We start from the raw sequence: 25837 nt of genomic DNA on the forward strand, positions 1-25837 counted from the left end.
AAATATAAATATAAATTATTTTTATTTTTTTTTTATTATCACACCGGCCGATTCCCACCAAGGCAGGGTGGCCCGAAAAAGAAAAACTTTCACCATCATTCACTCCATCACTGTCTTGCCAGAAGGGTGCTTTACACTACAGTTTTTAAACTGCAACATTAACACCCCTCCTTCAGAGTGCAGGCACTGTACTTCCCATCTCCAGGACTCAAGTCCGGCCTGCCGGTTTCCCTGAATCCCTTCATAAATGTTACTTTGCTCACACTCCAACAGCACGTCAAGTATTAAAAACCATTTGTCTCCATTCACTCCTATCAAACACGCTCACGCATGCCTGCTGGAAGTCCAAGCCCCTCGCACACAAAACCCCCTTTACCCCCTCCCTCCAACCCTTCCTAGGCCGACCCCTACCCCGCCTTCCTTCCACTACAGACTGATACACTCTTGAAGTCATTCTGTTTCGCTCCATTCTCTCTACATGTCCGAACCACCTCAACAACCCTTCCTCAGCCCTCTGGACAACAGTTTTGGTAATCCCGCACCTCCTCCTAACTTCCAAACTACGAATTCTCTGCATTATATGCACACCACACATTGCCCTCAGACATGACATGACATGATATATATTCTTCTTTCAACGTACCAGCCGTATCCCACTGAGGTGGGGTGGCCCAAAAGAAAAAACTGAAGTTTCTCCTTTTAAATTTAGTAATATATACAGGAGAAGGGGTTACTAGCCCCTTGCTCCCGGCATTTTAGTCGCCTCTTACAACACGCATGGCTTACAGAGGAAGAATTCTGTTCCACTTCCCCATGGAGGTAAGAGGAAATAAACAAGAACAAGAATTAGAAAGAAAATAGAAGAAAACCCAGAGGGGTGTGTATATATATGCTTGTACATGTATGTTTAGTGTGACCTAAGTGTAAGTAGAAGTAGCAAGACTTACCTGTAATCTTGCATATTTATGAGACAGACAAAAGACACCAGCAATCCTACCATCATGTAAAACAATTACAGGCTTTCGTTTTACACTCAATTGGCAGGACAGTAGTACCTCCCTGGGCGGTTGCTGTCAACCAACCTACTACCTAGGATATATATATATATATATACGTATACATATATATATATATATATATATATATATATATATATATATATAATACATATATACATATATATACATATACACACATATAATGATATATATATATATATATATATATATATATATATATATATATATATATATATATATATATATATATATATATATATATATATATATATATAAATGTATGAAAGAGGGGAAGGTACTTTTGGGTGTCTTGCACGGATTAATTTGATTTCCATTATTTCTTATGGGGAAAATTCATTCGCATACCGATCATTTCGCATAACAATGAGCCCTCTTGCACGGATTAAAATCGCTATGCGGGGGTCCACTGTATATATATATATATATATATATATATATATATACAGTGGACCCCCGCTTAACGATCACCTCCAAATGCGACCAATTATGTAAGTGTATTTATGTAAGTGCGTTTGTACGTGTATGTTTGGGGGTCTGAAATGGACTAATCTACTTCACAATATTCCTTATGGGAAAAAATTCGGTCAGTACTGGCACCTGAACATACTACTGGAATGAAAAAAGTTCGTTAACTGGGGGTCCACTGTATATATATATATATATATATATATATATATATATTATATATATTATATATATATATATATATATATATATATAGGGACACCGGTTATTTTCATATAGTCGGACATGAGTCCTGGAAATGGGAAGTACAATGCCTGCACTTTAAAGGAGGGGTTTTGGGATATTGGCAGTTTGGAGGGATATGTTTGTGTATCTTTATATGTGTATGCTTCTAGACTGTTGTATTCTGAGCACCTCTGCGAAGACAGTGATAGTGTGCGAGTGTGGTGAAAGTGTTGAATGATGATGAAAGTATTTTCTTTTTGGGGATTTTCTTTCTTTTTTGGGTCACCCTGCCTCGGTGGGAGACGACCGACTTGTTGAAAAAAAAAAAAAAAAAAAAAAATATATATATATAGGTAGTAGGTTGGTAGACAGCAACCGCCCAGGGAGGTACTACCGTCCTGCCAAGTGAGTGTAAAACATAAGCCTGTAAGTGTTTTACATGATGGTAGGATTGCTGGTGTCCTTTTTTCTGTCTCATGAACATGCAAGGTTTCAGGTACGTCTTGCTACTTCTACTTACACTTAGGTCACACTACACATACATGTACAAGCCATATATATACATACATACCCCTCTGGGTTTTCTTCTATTTTCTTTCTAGTTCTTGTTCTTGTTTATTTCCTCTTATCTCCATGGGGAAGTGGAACAGAATTCTTCCTCCATAAGCTATGCGTGTTGTAAGAGGCGACTAAAATGCCAGGAGCAAGAGGCTAGCAACCCCTTCTCCTGTATATATTACTAAATGTGAAAGGAGAAACTTTTGTTTTTCCTCTTGGGCCACCCTGCCTAGGTGGGATATGGCCAGTGTGTTGAAAGAAATATATATACACACAAAACAACCACTGCAAAAGAACAATGAAATTCCAAGCGCTTTCGTGACCTGTCACATTGTCAAGGAACTATAAAAACAATACATCAAAGGAAGGCATATAAAGGTCAAGATCACACCTCACCATCACATCCCACAACAAAGTATACACCTGACATGCAACGACATCCAACTCATAGGAAAGGAACACTGCAGCAGGCCTGTTGGCCTCAACTAGGCAGGTCCTCACAGCATCCCACTAACAAAGCACTCTACCCAAGAAATAAGATTTACTATTTGTCCAATGCATTATTAAATTCTTCCCAAATTTTATTAATTATAAATGAATCTAATTTATATAAATCAAAGGAAATATTCATACTATTTTCAAATCTGCTTTTTATAAAACATGGTTCAATTACATTCCTTTTGACTATGGACTTGCTTGATACAACTTCCTCAACTTTTTGAAAGTCAATTGGATGGTTAAAATCTCTCACATGAATAAATAAGAGCATTAGAATTTTGTCCAGTTCTAATGCTATATTTATGTTGTTTTAATCTTAGTTCGAGACTTTTACCAGTTTGACCATAATAAACTATCACAAATTTTACATGGGATCTTATAGACACATCCATCAGCATTTTGGGGGGAATTCTTAATTAAAAGTTTTTTTACTGTATCACGATTTTTAAATACAACTTTGACATTAAAAGTCTTAAGAAGAGAAGGGATATCAACCATCTTCTTAAGACTTTTAATATCAAAGTTGTATTTAAAAATCTTGACACTTATATTAGCAGTGTGAGAGGGGGAGCCCAGACTGCCTGTGTTGCCTGTTCGTAGACCTAAGCATAGAGTGAGGAGGAAGCCGGGAGCGCAGCGCTCACATGCGGCATCAGGTGACGTCACACAAGCTAGTCACTGAGCCCAGCAAGGGATCAACTATGTAAAACATATAGATGGTACTAACTATGATACTCAGATAACATATACATATACAGGGGATCAGCAACTATGCTGACAAATTAGCCTCCCCTTAGCGGTATTTTCATATGGTTTTTATGGTTGTATTCTTGTTTTTTGGTCTCCTTTGATAGATTGGAAGATATATTACAAAACTAGATATGATTCTGATTCGTTTCACGATGAAAAGTACCTTGAAATTAAGCTCAAAGTACATACCAGGAATGTTCGATTCTTTGGCGAAGTTCAAGAGTAAGCAAATGACATCACTGTCCGTTCCAATATGCAGTCGTGAATGTGTTGACATTATTTATACAATTATGTATTACAATAATGCAGTAGTTTGCATAACAGTAAATCTTATATTTTTTGTGTGAATAAAAATTACAAATTATTTATATTGTAATAATAATAATAATAATAATAATAATAATAATAATAATAATAATAATAATACATATAATAATAATAGTATAAAATTATAATATAATAATACATGTAATAAAATAGTGTATGTATAATAATAAATGTATACGTAGGGCCCCACTTATACGGCAGGTTAGGTTCCAGGCTACCGCCGTAAAGTGGAAATCGCCGTAAAGTGGAACACCCTTTTTTTTTCACTTATAAATGCATACAAATACTATTTAACAAGTTTACACTAAAATATATTAAGTTAGCAATAGAACTAGGCATCAAAAAACAATAAAAAAATACAATACACACATAGTGCACTCATTACTTACCTTAAAATATTTATAGTCTTAATCTAGGGTGAGGCAAGTAGTATTTATTGTAAGAAATCAAGTGTGGTATGTATGGTAGTCAGCCGGGCTACCATACCAGGCCACATAATATTCTATTACATTTAAGCATCCCAGAGCGATAAAATGGATATACAGTTTACTCATTACTTACCTTAAAATATTTGTAGTCTTAATCTAGGGTGAGATGAGTAGTATTTATTGTAAGAAATCAAGTGTGGTATATGTATGATAGCCAGCCGGGCTACCATACCAGGCCAACCCACCCACAAATATTCTATGATATTTAAGCATCCCAGAGTGATAAAATGTATATACAGTTCACTCATTACTTACCTTAAAATATTTGTAGTCTTAATGTATGGTCAGGAGTAAGTAAATGAGATAAAACGAATAAATGAGAGAAAGAAAGAATGAGTACATGAGAGAGGACAGGCGCAGAGTTATGTAAACAAACCAGGTGAACGTAAGTTTTGTAAACAACAAAGTGTACACGTCTGGTTTGTGTACAAGTTACATTGTGTACAGGTTGTCTCTACATTGATATGGTAGAATAAATAAAGAAGAACACTCCCATTCTAATGTAACATCATTTTAAGAAGAGATGATGCTCCGAGTGAAGGCAATGGAAATAAGCCACCCTGTCTGACTTTTTTGGGTTATCCTAGGTTCTCTACACATATGCTGTTATGTATGATAATCTATGTAACTGTATTTGTGTATACCTGAATAAACTTACATACATACGAAAGGAATAATTTTCTACAGTTACCCCCAGTAACACATTTTCTCTTATGTTAGATTAGAGAAAATGTTATTCTTGCCATCACTTGTTCAAGTTATCTGGCTACCACATCTCATATTTATGTTTATTCTATTGTGGGGGTGTATTTATCATCTGTATATGTTATGTATCATGTTTATTATATAATTTTGACCCCTCAAGGAAGGTTCCTTGATGTTGGTGAGGGGCTCTTGATTTTGGGAATTGGATCTGTGCTCCAGTTCCCCAAATTAAGCCTGAATGCCTTCCACATCCCCCCCCCCCAGGCGCTGTATAATCCTCCGGGTTTAGCGTTTCCCCTTTGATTATAATAATAATAATATATAATTTTGAAAAAAATATCATGGATGGATTAATGAAAATGTGTATATTAACGTAATATACGACATTTAATGAGACTCGGTGACTATTATTATTATTATTATTTTCTAATATGACGTCACTTGTGCAAGTCGTCTGCTACCACATCTCATATTTATGTTTGTTTATTCTACTGTGGGGTGTATTTTATCATATTTATATGTTATGCATCATGTTTATTATATAATTTTGAAAAAATATCATAGATGGATTAATGAAAATGTGTATATTAACATAATATACATTTAAATGAGACTCTGTGATTATTATCATTACTAATATGACATCTGGAGACCTAAGACACTCTTACTGATTTTAATGTGTACCTGCATGCCAGCACAGTGTGTAAGTTTATTTAGGTACAGGTATACATAAGTATAATTATCAGAGTATATATAAAATATGAAATAACTTTTAAAAACACTTGAAATTTTGGACTTTCCAGACAAAATGGAGAGACTTAGGGCTTACGGATCTCACAGAGAATGTAAACAAACCGGGTGGGGGCGCGGTGACCGTATTAGAAAGTCAGGTGGGGGGAGCCATATAGTGAGTTTTGGTCATAATTTGAAATGACCGTATCAGCGGAATGCCATAAAGTGGGGCCCTACTGTAATAATAATGTACTATAGCTGCCTTCACCTGTTACACAATGACATTTTATTCATTCTAGAGTACATATCAGGTTTCTAAGTTATTTATATTGTTTATTACGTCATATTAGATGAACTGTGATAGATAAATAAGCCGTATAGATGATATAAGCGAAATTATTCAAGGAGTATTTTGTCCGGTCTCCAGACAAACTCTCGTCCGCAGACGATACCACCACATGAATGACATATTTTATTCATTCTAGAGTATATATCAGGTTTCTATGTTATTTATAGTGTTTATTATATATTAGATGAATTATGATAGATAAATAAGCAGTATAGATAATATTAGGGAAATTATTGAAGTACAGAATTCCCCTGAATGGATTAATTGCACTTCAATTAATTTAAATAAGGAAAATTGACTCTGCAAATGAACAAATCCAGATGCAAGCAAGGTCATGAAACAGATTAAACTCGTGAATGGAGGTTCCACTGTACAGTATGTACAGTATATACAAACTAGCACACCATAGACATACAAACTATGTACTATAGTATATACAAGCTAGTACACTAGACATACAAACTACAGTATGTATGGTATATACAAACTAGTACACAATAACATACTGACTACTAACCCAAGATCCAAATAGTGAACACTGATGTAGTTTTCGAGCTGCATACCCATCAACACCATCCAACATTATTGAGATGGAGTAGAAGACAACAAATGAAGCAGGGGAGGTTGGTAGGATGCAGAAAGCAACCAGAAGGAACAAAAGACGTATGTAACCTGCCAATGTTTGATGTCAATTAATAATTATACTGTACAGTATTACTGTCACGTGCCACACATCAACGCTGTGCTTTATTTAATCTCATGTTGGTTTGTTCATCATAGCCCTTGCAGGAGAAGAAAAAGAGCCCCAAAAGAAAATTCACATTGAAGGGTTTAGCAGAAGCTTTTGCAGACTCCAACAAGTTCCTTAAAATGTGTGAAAATGCAGACCTCAACACCGAAAGGCTTTCATTAAAAGAGAGGAATGTTCATGGTACGTTAACTGATTACAAGCAAATCTATGATGAAAAAACAAACAAACCATATGGCCTAGGTGTGCAATAGTCTGTACCATCTAGGATTGTGCAAGTACACTATGACATTCACACAACAATGAAATCATCTAACGATGCATTTCTCACAATGTAACCCTGTCGTTAAGCAATGCATGGCTCTACTTTATTCACTCAACGTAATGCAACATTAATTTACTATCAATCAATCAATGGATTATACGTACTAGAATTTAGAAAAATTAAATTAAAATAGTAATGAAGTATATGTAGAATGTCAGATATATAAATGGTTAATCAATAAAATAGGAATTCTATCCTGTAAAATAGTTCATGTGTATGTGAAAAGGTCACAATAACATTTTAAACAATACAACTACTTCAAAGGGAAGGTACACTGCAGCTGAAGGGCTCATGATCCAAGGAAATTGAGCTACCTTTTCCTCCCTTAGAACAAGCTTGACAACCATCCCATCTTCAGGCATTATGCAGCCCCCTATGGGTTTAGCACTTCCCTTTGAAAAAAGTAATAATAAAAATAATAAACAAAGGCTACAGGATCATGTACATGTTAAGCCACATCGTTCTGAAAATGCTATAACTCAATCAGTAAAAAGTTTCACTACAGAACTTTTAGCCAAAGGAAAAAACCTAAAGTGTGAACCCATTTTGTTGCAGTACAGAGAGGCTGTTGGAGCATGAGCAAAGTAATACATGTATTTATGAAGGGATTCAGGGAAACCAGACTTGAGTCCTGAAGGTGGGAAGTACAGTGCATGCACTCTGAAGGAGGGGTGGAGGTGGGAATACAGAGCTTGCACTCTGAAGGAGGGGTAGAGGTGGGAATACAGTGCCTGCACTCTCAAGGAGGGGTGGAGGAGGAAAGTACAGTGCCTGCACTCTCAAGGAGGGGGTGTAGGTGGGAAGTACAGTGCCTGCACTCTGAAAGGGGGGGAGGAGGGAAGTACAGTGCCTGCACTCTGAAAGGGGTGGAGGAGGGAAGTACAGTGCCTGCACTCTGAAGGAGGAGTGGAGGTGGGAAGTACAGTGCCTGTACTCTGAAGGAAAGGTGGAGGTGGGGAGTACAGTGCACTCTGAAGGAGGGGTGGAGGTGAGACGTACAGTGCCTGCACTCTGAAGGAGGGGTGTAGGTGGGAATACAGTACCTGCACGCTGAAGGAGGGAAGTACAGTGCCTGCACTCTGGAGGAGGGGTGGAGGTGGGAAGTACAGTGCCTGCACTCTGAAGGAGGGGGTGGAGGGGGGGAGTACAGTGCCTGCACTCTGAAGGAGGGGTGGAGGTGGGAATACAGTGCCTGCACTCTCAAGGAGGGAAGTACAGTGCCTGCACTTTCAAGGAGGGGTGGAGATGGGACATACAGCACCTGTACTCTGAAGGAAAGGTGGAGGTGAGAAGTACCATGCCTGCTCTCTGAAGGAGGGGTGGAGGTGGGAAGTACAGTGCCTGCCCTCTGAAGGAGGAGTGAAGGTGGGAAGTACAGTGCCTGCACTCTGGAAGGGTGGAGGTGGGAGGTACAGTGAATGCACTCTGAAGGAGGGGTGGAGGTGGGAAGTACAGTGCCTGCACTCCGAAGGAGGGGTGGAGGTAGGAAGTACAGTGCCTGCACTCTGAAGGAGGGATGGAGGTGGGAAGTACAGTGCCTGCACTCCGAAGGAGGGGTGGAGGTAGGAAGTACAGTGCCTGCACTCTGAAGGAGGGATGGAGGTGGGAAGTACAGTGCCTGCCCTCTGAAGGAGGAGTGAAGGTGGGAAGTACAGTGCCTGCACTCTGAAGGAGGGGTGGAGGTGGGAATACAGAGCCTGCACTCTGAAGGAGGGGTAGAGGTGGGAATACAGTGCCTGCACTCTCAAGGAGGGGTGGAGGAGGAAAGTACAGTGCCTGCACTCTCAAGGAGGGGTGTAGGTGGGAAGTACAGTGCCTGCACTCTGAAAGGGGTGGAGGAGGGAAGTACAGTGCCTGCACTCTGAAAGGGGTGGAGGAGGGAAGTACAGTGCCTGCACTCTGAAGGAGGAGTGGAGGTGGGAAGTACAGTGCCTGTACTCTGAAGGAAAGGTGGAGGTGGGGAGTACAGTGCACTCTGAAGGAGGGGTGGAGGTGAGAAGTACAGTGCCTGCACTCTGAAGGAGGGGTGTAGGTGGGAATACAGTACCTGCACTCTGAAGGAGGGAAGTACAGTGCCTGCACTCTGGAGGAGGGGTGGAGGTGGGAAGTACAGTGCCTGCACTCTGAAGGAGGGGGTGGAGGTGGGGAGTACAGTGCCTGCACTCTGAAGGAGGGGTGGAGGTGGGAATACAGTGCCTGCACTCTCAAGGAGGGAAGTACAGTGCCTGCACTTTCAAGGAGGGGTGGAGATGGGACATACAGCACCTGTACTCTGAAGGAAAGGTGGAGGTGAGAAGTACCATGCCTCCTCTCTGAAGGAGGGGTGGAGGTGGGAAGTACAGTGCCTGCCCTCTGAAGGAGGAGTGAAGGTGGGAAGTACAGTGCCTGCACTCTGGAAGGGTGGAGGTGGGAGGTACAGTGAATGCACTCTGAAGGAGGGGTGGAGGTGGGAAGTACAGTGCCTGCACTCCGAAGGAGGGGTGGAGGTAGGAAGTACAGTGCCTGCACTCTGAAGGAGGGATGGAGGTGGGAAGTACAGTGCCTGCACTCCGAAGGAGGGGTGGAGGTAGGAAGTACAGTGCCTGCACTCTGAAGGAGGGATGGAGGTGGGAAGTACAGTGCCTGCCCTCTGAAGGAGGAGTGAAGGTGGGAAGTACAGTGCCTGCACTCTGGAGGGGTGGAGGTGGGAGGTACAGTGAATGCACTCTGAAGGAGGGGTGGAGGTGGGAAGTACAGTGCCTGCACTCCGAAGGAGGGGTGGAGGTAGGAAGTACAGTGCCTGCACTCTGAAGGAGGGATGGAGGTGGAAAGTACAGTGCCTGCACTCTGAAGGAGGGATGGAGGTGGAAAGTACAGTGCTTGCACTCTGAAGGAGGGGTGAAGGTGGGAATTACAATACCTGCCCTCTGAAGGAGGGGTGGAGGTGGAAAGTAGTGCATGCACCCTGAAGGAAGGGTGGAGGTGGGAAGTACAATGCATGCACTTTGAAGGAGGGGTGGAGATATGCTGCAGTTTCTAAACTGTAGTGTTGGCATGCCTCTGGCAAGACAGTGATGGAGTGAATAATGACAGCATTTCTTTTTCAGGTCACCCTGCCTTTTTTGGGAAATGGCCGATGTGTAATATAAATATAAAAATAACAAAGCTAGCTAGCTTTACAGCTGTTTTCTAGTAGAATGATTTTTATATAAATAGATATTCAATAATTAATGCAGATTAGAAGAGGAAACAATTACCATTCATAACTTATTATCACATTATATAGCCTCCATTTTTAAGTTTGAGTAGAAAAAGATATAAATGCCGGGTGGATTTTCAAGTTACGTTTTGAACCTGACACTGTGGTCTATGATACAAAATTTCTTTTATTCTAGAGACAACATACAGCCTTTTGTTGTTCATTTGATATATAGTGAATTTATCAAGCAAAACAGTGCAAACAACCAAAGAAAATTTTTTTGAAGAGATTAATTCGAGTACTAAACAAGTAACTTTAAATTCCTTCTACTGCTGTGAGGTATTTCTCTCAAGGAATACACACTTAGATTTCATACTATGCCTTATTTTGGCTATTGAGGTATTCTGATTAGTATACAGCCTCTCCTCACTTAACGACAGAGCTCTGTTCCTAAGACCACATCGTTAACAAATTCGTTGCTAAGTGAGGAGCATACTATAACGGTAGTGGGTTTGTGTCAACCATCTTTGATACTGTTTTAATGTCACTTTTGCACCATTTATAACATTTCTAGTATATTTTTAAATGTTTATACAGTAGTGTACTGTATATTGAAATAAACAGAATAGAGGAAATCAGCTCTAATATACATTAATTAGAGATGAATACTGGTCAGAGAGACTATTTTAAGTCTGAGGCATCAGTAAACAAGTACATCGCTAAGTGAGGAGAGGCTGTACACGAGGACTCCGCTTTACAGCATTTCGCTGATGCAGTGCTTTTCAATTATACACATTCTTCATTTATTCAGCCTTCCTACAATAAATATATTCAACCCTCACTCACTGTAAATTAAGGATGAAAATATTTTAAGGTAAGTAATGTGTTTTCCAAGGGGAAGTGGAACAGAATTCTTCCTCCGTAAGCCATGTGTGTTGTAAGAGGCGACTAAAATGCCGGGAGCAAGGGGCTAGTAACCCTTTCTCCTGTATAAATTACTAAATTTAAAAAGAGAAACTTCTGTTTTTCTTTTTGGGCCACCCTGCCTCGGTGGGATACGGCCGGCGTGTTGAAGGAAGAAGTAATGTGTGTACGTACTGTATATGCATATTTAAGGCTGAGTTCTATTACTCAGTTAACATACTATAATCATATTATCAGGCTTTTATACACATTTGAAAGTGAAAAAAAAGGCTTTTTCTACTTTATAGCAATTTTGCTTTACAGCAGTAGTCTGGGACCTAACATGCTGTATAATTGGGGCCCTCCTATAGTTATCATTTTTTTAACATGCTGGCCGTCTTCCACCGAGGCAGGGTGACCCAAAGAAAAGAAACTTTTACCATCATTCACACGATCACTGTCTTTGCAGAGGTGCACAGATACAAGAGTTTAGATGTCACTCTAAACAGTAAATAGCCCAAACCCCTCCAGGACTCAAGTCCGGCTAACCAGTTTCCATGAATCTCTTCATAAAATGTTACCATCCTGCTCACACTCCAACAGCTTGTCAAGTCCCAAAAACCATTTATCTCCACTCACTCTTATCTAACACACTTCCATATGCTTGCTGTATGTCCGAGCACCTCGCACACAAAACCTCTTTTACTCCCTCCTCCTGTGCTTTCCAGGGATGACCCTTACACCTCCTTCCCTCCACTACATATTTATACTTGTCATTTGCAGGATTAATGGCCTAAGTAAAATTTATTTTCCATAGCATTACCTAGTTTTACATGTTTTTCTATCATACATGAAAAAGTTTACACAATTATGCAATGCATTTCGGGCAAACTTAAGATTAAACTTACAATAAACTATCTATAGAACCAGCGCTTCTGTTTTAATACACCAGCCGTTTCCTACCAAGGTAGGATGACCCAAAAAAACAAGAAACTTTCAAAAGCTGGTATACTGTATTACATATACAGTATACCAGTATATGAGAATTTAATGAATTTATAAGAAGCAAGGAGAAGGAATTATGTACAGTGTAAGAGACTGGCTTCAAATCCAATTTACCAAAACAGCAGATTATTTTTTACCATAGTCATCAAGCTAAAGAGACATAACTTATCCAGAGAACCTGGAGAGACTTGGAAGGCTAATCTCCATGGAGACTGAGGAACGATCATAATAATTTCTGTTAAATCTTTAAAAGAAAGATGTGTAATTTAGATTGCTGAGACTAAATAATTCAGCACTGTACAATAAAAATGGTCATACTTAAAGACACGTAACTACACACAAGCTAAACAATTATTATAATCACAGGGAAGTGCTAAACCCATATATGTACATATAAAAAAATCAACACACATCCATAGAAAAATATCAGCATGAAACAACCAATAATGCAGATAAAAGTCACATAAAATAATAAGTAAATGCACTCACAAAAATTAAAAAAAAACCTTCACCCATTTAACCCTTAAACTGTCCAAATGTAGGTCTATGTTTTTTCAACATTTGAAAGTATGTAAAAAAAACATAGATCTTCTTTTTGTTTTTTTACATTTGAAAACATGTAAAAAACTGTGATCTACGTTTTTTTGTTATAATTTGAAAATATGTAAAAAATGTAGATCTACTTTTGGAGCACTACGCATGCGAACATAGATCTGTTTGGACAGTTTAAGGGTTAAATAAAAGCTAAAAATAGTCTTTATAGAGAAAGGGACTGAACACTTATCAGCAATAAAAGACTGAACACCTTATAGTAACCTCTCCACTTCCTTCTGCAGTCTCTAGCATAAAAATCATTTCTGTAGCCACATGAAAAAGTCTGCTTTACAGGCACAACATTATGGCAATAAGATACTCTGGTGTGACAAGTGTCTTATTCATCAATTCATCAACTCGTAAGTACTGCATGCCATTTTAAGAGTTAATACTGAACATAACTATGAAGCTCTACAAGCAATAGAGTGCAAGTAGATAAAGTTAGTTAATTTAAAAATTTCTTCCAAATTAAGATGATTTTACTGTACTCAACTAAAATTCCGTTATATACTTACCAATTATATTTGGAATGTAGAGTAAAACCCTATAGTCAGGTTTGTTTTCCCCACCAATACGTTTACTTGTTACACATGGTTGATTATCATCCAGTCTCCTCCTTGGTTCTGAGCTTGCCATTTTTTCTTTTTATGTAACATCTGAAGCATCCTAGAATAATAAGATAAGATTTTGTTCTGATTTTTAACCCTGGAGGGCTAGCCACCCAGGATAACCCAAGAAAGTCAGTACCTCATAGAGGGTTTGTCTGTCTTATTTCCACTGAGGTCTTCAATCTTGTTCCCCAGGATGTGACCCACTCCAGTCGACTAGCATGAAAGAAATTATTTATAAAATCCTTAGTACATGTACTGTAATAGCCAGTTCAAGTAATACAGTGGACCCCCGCATAACGATCACCTCCGAATGCGACCAATTATGTAAGTGTATTTATGTAAGTGCGTTTGTACTGGTATAACATGGGGGTCTGAAATGGACTAATCTACTTCACAATATTCCTTATGGGAACAAATTCGGTCAGTACTGGCACCTGAACATACTTTTGGAGTGAAAAAATATCGTTAACCGGGGGTCCACTGTACTTTAATAAGTTTATTTAGGTACAGTTACACAAGTACAATTATGATACATACCTAGCACACCTGGAGGTTGGTTAAAAATCTTGGGTTCGATCCCTGGCTAGTCGCAGTATTGTTATTCACTTTAAAACCACTTGTTTTGTGGATCCATTTACATAGTAACATGTGTAAATTACCTACAAACCCCTCCCCCCCCCAAAAAAAAAAGTCTGACAAAGTGACTTATTTCCATTGGGTTCCTTGACCATCTACAATCCTGTAATAGACAGAGCTTTTAAGTACTGTACATACAGCACTCATAAATTCCTTATAGAGGAAAATGAGAAATACAGGTGCCTAAAGTGCCACATCTGTTATTTGAAATAAGGTAATAGAAAGCAAGTTATCTTAATATGCAAAATAACCCCAGTGAAAAAAATGGTAATATTCCAAGCACTTTTGTGATTTCTCACATTAACATGGAACAGATTTCTAATAAGTAAGTTTATTTAGTCATAGGTACACATAAGTGCAATTATCATAGTGTAAATTACCCAGGATAACCCAAAAAGTCAAGTGAGTTATTTCCATTGGGGTCCTTTAACATTTAAATTATTATAATTTAAAGAAGTGCTAAACCACAATGGATATACAGCGCATTTTTTTAACATTTAAAATTAATATAAAACATGTCAAGCTGAGTGATCTGCAACATGGTCTAGTAAGTTATTCAGGTACAGGTATACATAAATACAGTTACATAAATTATCATACATAGCAGCCTAGTGTAGATTACCCAGATTATTATTATAATAAAGTGGGAAGCGATAAACCCGGAGGATTATACAGCGTTTGGGGGGGGGGATGTGGAAGGCATTCAGGCTTAATTCGGGGAACTGGAGCACAGATCCAATTCCCTAAATCAAGAGCCCCTCACCAACATCAAGGAACCTTCCTTGAGGGGTAGATTACCCGGAATAACCCAAAATGTCACTTTGTACGAGACATTTCCATTTGGGTCCTCATACTAATGTAATTGTGATGAGATATAAAAAATTTTGCCTATACTGATACTCAATTTTTGGCTGATACTGATACCATCAAAATTAGCATATACCCACTGATAGTGAAACCATTAAAATTAGCCAATACCGATACTATCAAAATTAGCTAAGGATATCCCAAGATGTGTCATGGATATCCCAGGATTAGTAATTTTATTTAGGCACAGGTACACATAAGTACAATTATATTAGTGTAAATTACCGGGGATAATCCCCCCCCTCCAAAAAAAAAAACGTGAAAGTGACTTATTTCCTTTCCAAATATTCCAAAATATGTCATGGATAACACAGGATGTCACATATATCCCAGGATATCATGGATATCCCAACATGAAATCGTGAATATTCCAAAATGTGGAATGGATAACATCCCAGGATGTCATGGATATCCCAGTATGAATCATGGATATCAATGATTGTCATGGATAACCCACAAAGATAAGTACCACGGATATCCCAGGATGAGTCATGGATATCAGGATGTGTCACGAATATTCCAGGATGTCATGGATATCCCAGGATGTGTGGCAGGTAGGTGAAGATGTTGTACAGTAGAGTTGCTGCAGCGTCACCTTGGTTCACCTTCAACCAGACAGTGACTAACCTAACTCACTCAAGCAAACAGTGACGCTACATTACACTGCTTCACTACACTGTACTGAACTACACTGCTACACTAAACTATACTAAACTACACTACACTGCTACACTAAACTATACTAAACTACACTATACTACACTACACTGCTACACTATACTACGCTACACTATACTACACTACACTGCTACACTATACTACGCTACACTATACTACACTACACTGCTACACTACACTGCACTACACTACACTGCTACACTATACTACACTACACTTCTACACTATACTACACTACACTGCTACACTATACTACGGTACACTATACTACACTACACTGCTTCACTACACTGCACTACACTACATTGCTACACTATACTTCACTACACTGCACTACACTACACTGCTACACTACACTACACTGCTACACTACACTGCTACACTATACTACACTGCTACACTATACTACACTGCTACACTACACTGCACTACACTACACTGCTACACTACACTGCACTACACTACACTGCTACACTACGCTGCACTACACTACACTGCTACATTACACTGCTACACTGTACTACACTACACTACTACACTGCTACACTACACTGCACTACACTACACTGCTACACTATACTACACTGCTACACTATACTACACTACACTGTTACACTATACTACACTACACCGCTACACTATACCACACTACACTGCTACACTATACTACACTACACCGCTACACTATACCACACTACACTACATTGCTACACTACACTGCTACACTTCACTGCTACACTATACTACACTACACTGCTACACTATACACTACACCGCTACACAATACTGCACTACACTGCTACACTATACTACACTGCACTGTTACACTATACTACACTACACCGCTACACTATACCACACTACACTGCTACACTATACTACACTATACCACACTACACTACATTGCTACACTACACTGCTACACTTCACTGCTACACTATACTACACTGCTACACTTCACTGCTACACTATACTACACTTCATTGCTACACCTTACTACACTACACTGCTACACTAGACTACACTACATTGTTACACTATACCACACTACACTGCTACGATATACTAGTAGTCAACAGAGGAAAGTCCGAGGCAGCTACGGTGAAAATCTCTGTTCCACAAGGCACAGTACTTGCTCCCATCTTGTTCCTCATCCTCATATCCGACATAGACAAGGATGTCAGCCACAGCACCGTGTCTTCCTTTGCAGATGACACCCGAATCTGCATGACCGTGTCTTCCATTGCAGACACTGCAAGGCTCCAGGCGGACATCAACCGAATCTTTCAGTGGGCTGCAGAAAACAATATGAAGTTCAACGATGAGAAATTTCAATTACTCAGATATGGTAAACACGAGGAAATTAAATCTTCATCAGAGTACAAAACAAATTCTGGCCACAAAATAGAGCGAAACACCAACGTCAAAGACCTGGGAGTGATCATGTCGGAGGATCTCACCTTCAAGGACCATAACATTGTATCAATCGCATCTGCTAGAAAAATGACAGGATGGATAATGAGAACCTTCAAAACTAGGGAGGCCAAGCCCATGATGACACTCTTCAGGTCACTTGTTCTATCTAGACTGGAATATTGCTGCACACTAACAGCACCTTTCAAGGCAGGTGAAATTGCTGACCTAGAAAATGTACAGAGAACCTTCACGGCGCGCATAACGGAGATAAAACACCTCAATTACTGGGAGCGCTTGAGGTTCCTGAACTTGTATTCCCTGGAACGCAGGCGGGAGAGATACATGATTATATACACCTGGAAAATCCTAGAGGGACTAGTACCGAACTTGCACACGAAAATCACTCACTACGAAAGCAAAAGACTTGGCAGACGATGCAACACCCCCCCAATGAAAAGCAGGGGTGTCACCAGCAAGTTAAGAGACCATACAATAAGTGTCAGGGGCCCGAGACTGTTCAACTGCCTCCCAGCATACATAAGGGGGATTACCAACAGACCCCTGGCAGTCTTCAAGCTGGCACTGGACAAGCACCTAAAGTCGGTTCCTGACCAGCCGGGCTGTGGCTCATACGTTGGTCTGCGTGCAGCCAACAGTAACAGCCTGGTTGATCAGGGTCTGATCCACCAGGAGGCCTGGTCACAGACCGGGCCGCGGGGGCGCTGACCCCCGGAACTCTCTCCAGGTAAACTACACTATACTACACTATGCTGCTACACAATACTACACTACACTGCTACACTATACTACACTACACTGCTACACTATACTACACTACACTGCTACACTATACTACACTACACTGCTACACTATACTACACTACACTATACTACACTACGCTGCTGCACTACACTGCTACACTATACTACAATACACTGTATGCTACACAGTACACTAAACTACATAGTACACTACACTACAGTACACTGCACTACACAATACACTACACTACAGTACACTACAGTATACTGCACTACAGTACACTACACTACGCCATACCATACACTACACAACTACACTACACTGCTACACTACACCGCTACACTACACTACACCATTACAATACACTACACAGTATACTACACGCCTACACTACACTACACCATACCAAGCAAAAGACTTGGCAAGAAAAGCAATATATCCCCAATAAAAAGCAGGGGCGTCACGAGTATGCTAAGAGACAACACAATAAGTGCCTCGGACCTAAGACTGTTCAACTGCCTCCCAGCATACATAAGGGGGATTACCAATAGACCACTGGCTGTCCAAGAAGCGCCTGGACAGGCACCTAAAGTCAGTACCTGACCAGTCGGGCTGTGGTTCCTATGCTGGATTGCATACAGCCACCAATAACAGCCTGGTTGATCAGGCCTTGTTTCACTATAAGGCCTGGTCATGGACTGGGCTGCGGGGGTATTGATCCCCAAAGCCTGGTCCTTGTCTCCTGGTATACTCCAGGTAACTGCTATTATGACACAGCTCATATTACTATATTATTATTATACGTATTTAGAGGGAAGCACTAAACCCATAGGGGTCATGCTGCACCTTAGGGAATGGGAGACAATCAGGTTCAATCCAAGGGGAGGACAGGTACAAATCGTATAATTCCTTGGATCAAGAGCCCTCACCAGCATCAAGGAACCTTTTGAGGGGAGCACTCTTATTATAGTTACTATTACGTATTATTATAATCATAATTATTATTGGTTTTATAGTATTATAATTATTATAAGTACATATTAGTAACAATTATAAAAGCACTAAACCTGTAGGGAAAAGCCTCTAGGAAATATGGGAGACCATTAGGTTTGATCCATGAAAGGGAAGGGTAGGTCCAATTCCTTGGATCAGAAGCCACCCTTGGATCATGAAAGCTACCCTTGACAATAAAAATTATGGAAAACACATTTAAGACAGCCTAAAGCATCAAGATTTATTTTCATTGGTTTCTTGTACATAGCTCGGTGGTAGCATCTCTGGCTCAAAACCAAAGGGTGTGGGTTCGATTCTGAGACATTTTTTAATGGTTTAAGGGTAAGTATATCAATACAAGGGGTGCCAATACAGCATTGCTCTCACAGTAACCTTGATAATGTCTACTTCTTCAGAGTTTCTCTCTACATTAGGCACTTCTGTATGTCATCTTATATTTGACAAGTACCTATATCAGTTTTCTTCCTCCATAAGCCATGTGTGTCATAAGAGGTGACTAAAATGCCAGGAGCAAGAGGCTAGTAACCCCTTCTCCTGTATACATTACCAATTTTAAAAAGAGAAATTTTCGTTTTTCTTTTTAGGTCACCCTGCCTTGGCATTATTATTATTACAATCAAGGGGGAAGCGCTAAACCCGGAGGATTATACAGCACCTGGGGGGGGGGATGTGGAAGGCATTCAGGCTTAATTTGGGGAACTGGAGCACAGATCCAATTCCCTAAATCAAGAGCCCCTCACCAACATCAAGGAACCTTCCTTGAGGGGCCCTGCCTTGGCAGGATATGGCCGGTTTGTTGAAACAAAAAAAAAAAAAAAAAAAAAAATTATTACAAAAACTTAAAATGTAATTAAAACTTAAATTGTACAATTACAGATGTATACCAACTGCCCACATCATTATTAACAATTATAATACATATTGCTCTCCTCCCTAACTTAGTTGCACTCCTGATGCACTTTTAGCATTAAATCAAAATTGATTTAAAATAATTACTGTCTTTGGAACAATCAGTTAATCCATTCTAATCTTTTATTACTGTATAAAAGAAGGTAAAAAGACACTATGTGCAAAGCAGACCTTTATTTATAGACTATTTCTAAACAGGTGAAAAAATGCTGTAGTCTACATATCAAGAGTCCTCGAGCAGGAAACATGACGTAATCTATATCAAGAATCTTTGAGCACAAATATGAATGTAAGAACCACAACTTGGACATTATGTGTGCTAAATAGAAAAAACAGTAATATCTCATGGCTTGGACATACGTTGAATGTATTGTTAATGAAGCAAACATGGCCAGATGATACTTGGTCACATTCATACACAATTCCTGCATCAAGGCATAAATCAGAGAACCTTTAGTATCGCCAATCCACCTGCTAAACTAACATTACAAGAAAAAAAAAGGCATCAACAAGTTCAAGTAGTGCTGTCATCCACAAGCACACGAATAGATGACTACACATACAGGACAATGAATTCTAATATCAGTCCTGCCCTGAAACTCTTTCTTGATAGTTGCCATATATCTCACATGCATAATACTAGACACAGAAGTCTCTATAATATTCCCCGTGTTCGGCTTAATCTTTGCAAAAACTCAATGTGCATAAAAGGACCTAAAATCTGGAACTCTCTACCTAAAAATTCCAGTCTCTTTCTGCCAGTCACTTTAAAATCTTTCCCTAATGTAGTCTTAACAACAATTAATTCTTTCAACCTGTATTGCCCCTGTCCTTGTCTATCATTCCTATGTTCTTATTCTCTTATACTTGTAATTATAAATTAGTTATAAGTTTGCCCGAAATGCTTTGCATAACAAGGGGTTTTCTATAAAGTAGTTATGTACCTGTCACGAGCCTACCTGGAGGGTATTCCAAGGGTCAATGCCCCCACAGCCCGGTTCATGAACAGGCCTCCTGGTGGATCAGGACCTGATCAACTAGGCTATTACTGCTAATTGCATAATATATTTATTTAAAAAATAAATAAAGTTTGTTTTGTAACCTCTTTTCAATTTCTGCATATAAGTCATATGGTACTATTCCCCACATTAATAAAACTATATTTAGAAAGTTTATAAATAAAAGTTTGTCCTGCACATAAGTGTCTTTTACTACATTTGTGGGTAACTCTTGCCATTAAACATAAAAGATGTTTGATGCTTGGCCATTTACAGTGGCCACTATAACTTTATGTTTGCCTCCGTCTGTTATTATACACGAGGGCCGTGCTTGTACAGCAGGTTAGGTTCCAGGTTACTGCTGTAAAACAACAATTGCTGTACAGTGAAACAGCCTATTTTTGCTTTCAAATACATATAAAATCCTGAAAACATGTTTAAACTATCATATATTAAATGAGCAACAGAGCTAGAACTCAAAAATGCATATACACTACACACATTATATACCTTAAAATATTTTCAGCCTTAACACATAGTAAGTGGTGAATATGTTTATTGTAGGAAGTCTGAATAAATGAAGAATGGGTAAAATTGAAAACTGCTGCATTAGCAAATGCTGTAAAGTGAGGCCCACCTGTATTTATTCATTGGAAATCAGAAAACCCATAGCAGTCATATAGCATTTTAAAAATGGTAAATAACAAGGCTTGATCTGAGGAAGGGAAGGGTTGCTCCAATTCCTCAGATCAACATCCCTTCACCAGCATATGTGGATCATACACCTGGGATATTGGGAAGTAATTAAGTTTGATTCAGGGAGAAGGAGAGTAGCTACTATTCCTGTGATAAAGTGCCCTTCACCAGCATCAAAGCACCTTCCTTGAACAGACTTCCCTAGTACTGTCCCTTGATGATTCAGGCTCCTAATCTTCACAAGATTTAAGGCAAGATATTCTGGATTCAATCTGTCAGCAGTTCTATAGACGAGGTTTAGCTTCTGCTTTGTCAATATATGTCACTTTCATTAAAACATATACATATGAGGTTAATAAATGATTTATGTAATGAAGGATTGGATATAAGACTGGAAGGAGGGAGTATGGAGGAAGTGAATGTGTTCAGATATTTGGGAGTGAACTTGCTGGCTGATGGGTCTATGAAAGATGAGGTGAACCATAGAATTGATGAGGGGGAAAAAAGTGAGTGGTGCACTGAGTCTGTGGAGACAAAGAATGTTATCCAAAGAGGCAAACAGGAGAATGTATGAGAGTATAGTGGTACCAACACTCTTATTTGGGTGTGAAGTATGGGTTGTGAATGTTGCAGCAAGGAGGAGGCTGGAGGCAGTGGAGACGTCATGTCTGAGGGCAGTGTGGTGTAAATATTATGCAGTGAATTCGTACCTTGGAGATTAAGAGGCAAGATATTATTAAAAATATTATCCAGAGGGCTGAGGAGGGGTTAGTGAGGTGCTTTGGACATTCAGAGGATGGAACAAAATAGAATGACTTAGAGGGCGTGTAAATCTGTAGTAGAAGGAAGGTGGGGTAGGAGTTGCTCAAGGAAAGGTTGGAGGGAGGGGAATAAAGGTTTTGCATGCAAGAGGCTTAGACATCCAGGAAGTGTGTGTGATCATGTTAGATAGGAGTGGAGGCAAATAGTTTTTATGAATTTACATGATGTAGGAGTGTGAACACAGTAAAATTTCTGAAGGGATTCAGGAAAGCCAGTTAGCTGGACTTGAGTTCTGGAGGTGAGAAGTACAGTGCCTTCACTCTGGAGGGGTTGTTAGGTAAGACACACATGCAACAGTTAGGTATCTTTATTTCGAAACGTTTCACCTACACAGTAGGCTTCTTCAGTCGAGTACAGAAAAGTTGATAAAAGCAGAAGAGACTTGAAGACGATGTAATCAGTCCATCACCCTTGAAGTTTTGAGGTGGTCAGTCGCTCAGTCTGGAGAAGAGTATTGTTCCATAGTCTGAAACAATATGGAGTTGAAGTGATAGGATGGAGCCTTATATAGCGCCAGGAGGTGAGACGTAGGTCACTAGTAGAGGTAAGAATGCAGACATTGGGAGGTCAGGTCCCTCTCAAATCCAGCCATTCTCACTAGTAGAGGTTGCCGAAGTTGATATCAAGTCTGTACCAAGATACCCTTGTGTCAGACACTGCAACACAAGGGTATCTTGGTAGAGACTTGAAATTAACTTCGACAACCTCTACTAGTGAGAATGGCTGGATTTGAGAGGGACCTGACCTCCCAACGTCTACATTCTTACCTCTACTAGTGACCTACGTCTCACCTCCTGGCGCTATGTAAGGCTCCATCCTATCACTTCAACTCCATATTGTTTCAGACTATGGAACAATATTCTTCTCCAGACTGAGGGACTGACCACCTCAAAACTTCAAGGGTGATGGACTGATTACATCGTCTTCAAGTCTCTTCTGCTTCTATCAACTTTTCTGTACTCGGCTGAAGAAGCCTACTGTGTAGGCGAAACGTTTTGAAATAAAGATACCTAACTGTTGCATATGCGTCTTACCTAACAACCTGTCGGTATTTTATACCATTTTATTGTTCACTCTGGAGGGGTGGGGATATTTGTAATTTTGAACTGTATTATTGGCACTCCTCTGGGAAGACAGTGATGGAGTGAGTGATGGTAAGTGTTTCTTTTTTGGGTCACCCTGCTTGTGTGAGAAATAGCCAGTGTGTTAAAATAAATAAATATATGGATTTAGAAAAGGCATATGATAGAGTGGATAGGGGAACAATGTGGCAGATGTTGCAAGTACGTATATGGAATAGGTAGTAAGTTACTAAATGCTGTAAAGAGTTTTTATGAGGATAGTGAGGCTCAGGTTAGGGTGTGTAGCAGAGAGGGAGATTACTTCCCAGTAAAAGTAGGTCTTAGACAGGGATGTGTAATGTCACCATGGTTGTTTAATATATTTATAGATGGGGTTGTAAAAGAAGTAAATGCTAGGATGTTGGAGAGAGGGGTGGGATTAAATTATGGGGAATCAAATACAAAATGGGAATTGACACAGTTACTTTTTGCTGATGATACTGTGCTTATGGCAGATTCTAAAGAAAAGTTGCAAAGGTTAGTGGACAAGTTTGGGAGAGTGTGTAAAGGTAGAAAGTTGAAAGTGAACATAGAAAAGAGCAAGATGATAAGGGTATCAAATGATTTAGATAAAGAAAAATTGGATATCAAATTGGAGAAGAGGGGTATGGAAGAAGTGAATGTTTTCAGATATTTGGGAGTTGACGTGTCAGCAGATGGATTTATGAAGGATGAGGTTAACCATAGAACTAATGAAGAAAAAAAGGTGAGTGGTGCATTGAGGTATATGTGGAGACAAAAAACATTATTTATGGAGGCAAAGAAGGGAATGTATGAAAGTATAATGGTACCAACACTCTTATATGGGTGTGAAGCTTGGGTTGTAAATGCTGCAGTGAGGAGGCAGTTGGAGGCGGTGGAGATATCCTGTCTAAGGGCAATGTGTGGTGTAAATATCACGTAGAGAATTCGGAGTGTGGAAATTAGGAGAAGGTGTGGAGTTAATAAAAGTATTAGTCAGAGGGCTGAAGAGGGGGTTGTTGAGGTGGTTTGGTCATTTAGAGAGAATGGATCAAAGTAGAATGGACATGGAGAGTATAAATCTGTAGGGAAAGGAAGGCAGGGTATGGGTATTGATGCGAAGATATGATTGCTTTCTTTGTTTTTTAATTGCTGTTAATGTTTCTTATGATATTAGATGTGTTTGAAGATGTTTTAGCACTTCCAACATTTGGAAATGCTTAGCGCAATGCTCAACTTGGAATATCCGGTTTACATATACATGTAACTGTTTTTTATTCTATATTTTGGTCCTCTTACACCATGTACAAGGAATAATTTTTATATTACAACTGTTTTAGTGTAATACTCCTCAAAACATGGAAATAAGTCACAATGTGTAATTTTACTGGCTGATCTTGGGTTAAATATACAGTGGTACCTCATACATCCTCAAACCGTTCCAGGACCTTGGACTTATACCAAACAGGAAGTATACCAAACGAAATTTCCCATAAGAAATATAGGTAAAACGATTAATCTGTTCCCACGAAAAAAATCCTATTGTTATTGGCATATTATACATTGATGGGGTTGTATAAAATAATTTAAATATACTGCTTAATACTAAAATAATGTATGTAATTTAAACACTGCTTATTACTAAAAATTTTTTTTGTTTTTTTTTTTCAACAAGTTGGCCGTCTCCCACCGAGGCAGGGTGACCCAAAAAAGAAAGAAAATCCCCAAAAAGAAAATGCTTTCATCATCATTCAACACTTTCACCACACTCACACATAATCACTGTTTTTGCAGAGGTGCTCAAAATACAACAGTTTAGAAGCATATACGTATAAAAATACACAACATATCCCTCCAAACTGCCAATATCCCAAACCCCTCCTTTAAAGTGCAGGCATTGTACTTCCCATTTCCAGGACTCAAGTCCGACTAAAATACATACATAAATACAAAAGAATTAGACGAAATAAATGTAAATTTAACCTCACTTTGCTGAAAAGTCGAGTGCCTACTAGGATAGTGCTGAGGGAGGAGGAAATGTTATTGTTCTTTATTAGCACTGGCTCTCTCTCCATTGCCTCCATTACTGCTTCAACCACTGCCTCCATTACTGCTTCAACCACTGCCTCCATTACTGCTTCAACCACTGCCTCCATTACTGCTTCAACCACTGCCTCCATTACTGCTTCAACCACTACCTCCATTACTGCTTCAACCACTGCCTCCCTTACTGCTTCAACCACTGCCTCCATTACTGCTTCAACCACTGCCTCCATTACTGCTTCAACCACTGCCTCCATTACTGCTTCAACCACTGCCTCCATTACTGCTTCAACCACTGCCTCCATTACTGCTTCAACCACTGCCTCCATTACTGCTTCAACCACTGCCTCCATTACTGCTTCAACCACTGCCTTCACATCTGCCTCCACCACTGCCTCAGCTACTGTCTCCA

The 25837-nt window shown here is 39.4% G+C and overlaps 1 protein-coding gene across 4 annotated transcripts in view; it reads right to left on the bottom strand.

Annotated features, from left to right (window-relative positions):
• Window positions 1-15772, bottom strand: part of LOC138852005 (uncharacterized) — a 35613-nt gene extending 19841 nt beyond the window's left edge. For 2 of the 4 annotated variants that reach the window (XM_070081606.1, XM_070081605.1), the window contains exons 1-3: window positions 15474-15772; window positions 13406-13556; window positions 6655-6809 (exon numbers count right to left, since the gene is read on the bottom strand). In XM_070081606.1, coding sequence (XP_069937707.1) covers window positions 6655-6809; window positions 13406-13526 — 276 coding nt within the window. In that variant the 5' untranslated portion in view covers window positions 13527-13556; window positions 15474-15772. The remainder of the gene's footprint in view (window positions 1-6654; window positions 6810-13405; window positions 13557-15473) is intronic. The other 2 variants (XM_070081607.1, XM_070081604.1) reach the window with 1 other exon arrangement.
• Window positions 15773-25837: the final 10065 nt, after the last annotated feature.

This window comes from Cherax quadricarinatus, unplaced genomic scaffold (genome assembly GCF_038502225.1).
Source record: "Cherax quadricarinatus isolate ZL_2023a unplaced genomic scaffold, ASM3850222v1 Contig3310, whole genome shotgun sequence".
Taxonomy (NCBI): Eukaryota; Metazoa; Arthropoda; class Malacostraca; order Decapoda; family Parastacidae; genus Cherax; species Cherax quadricarinatus.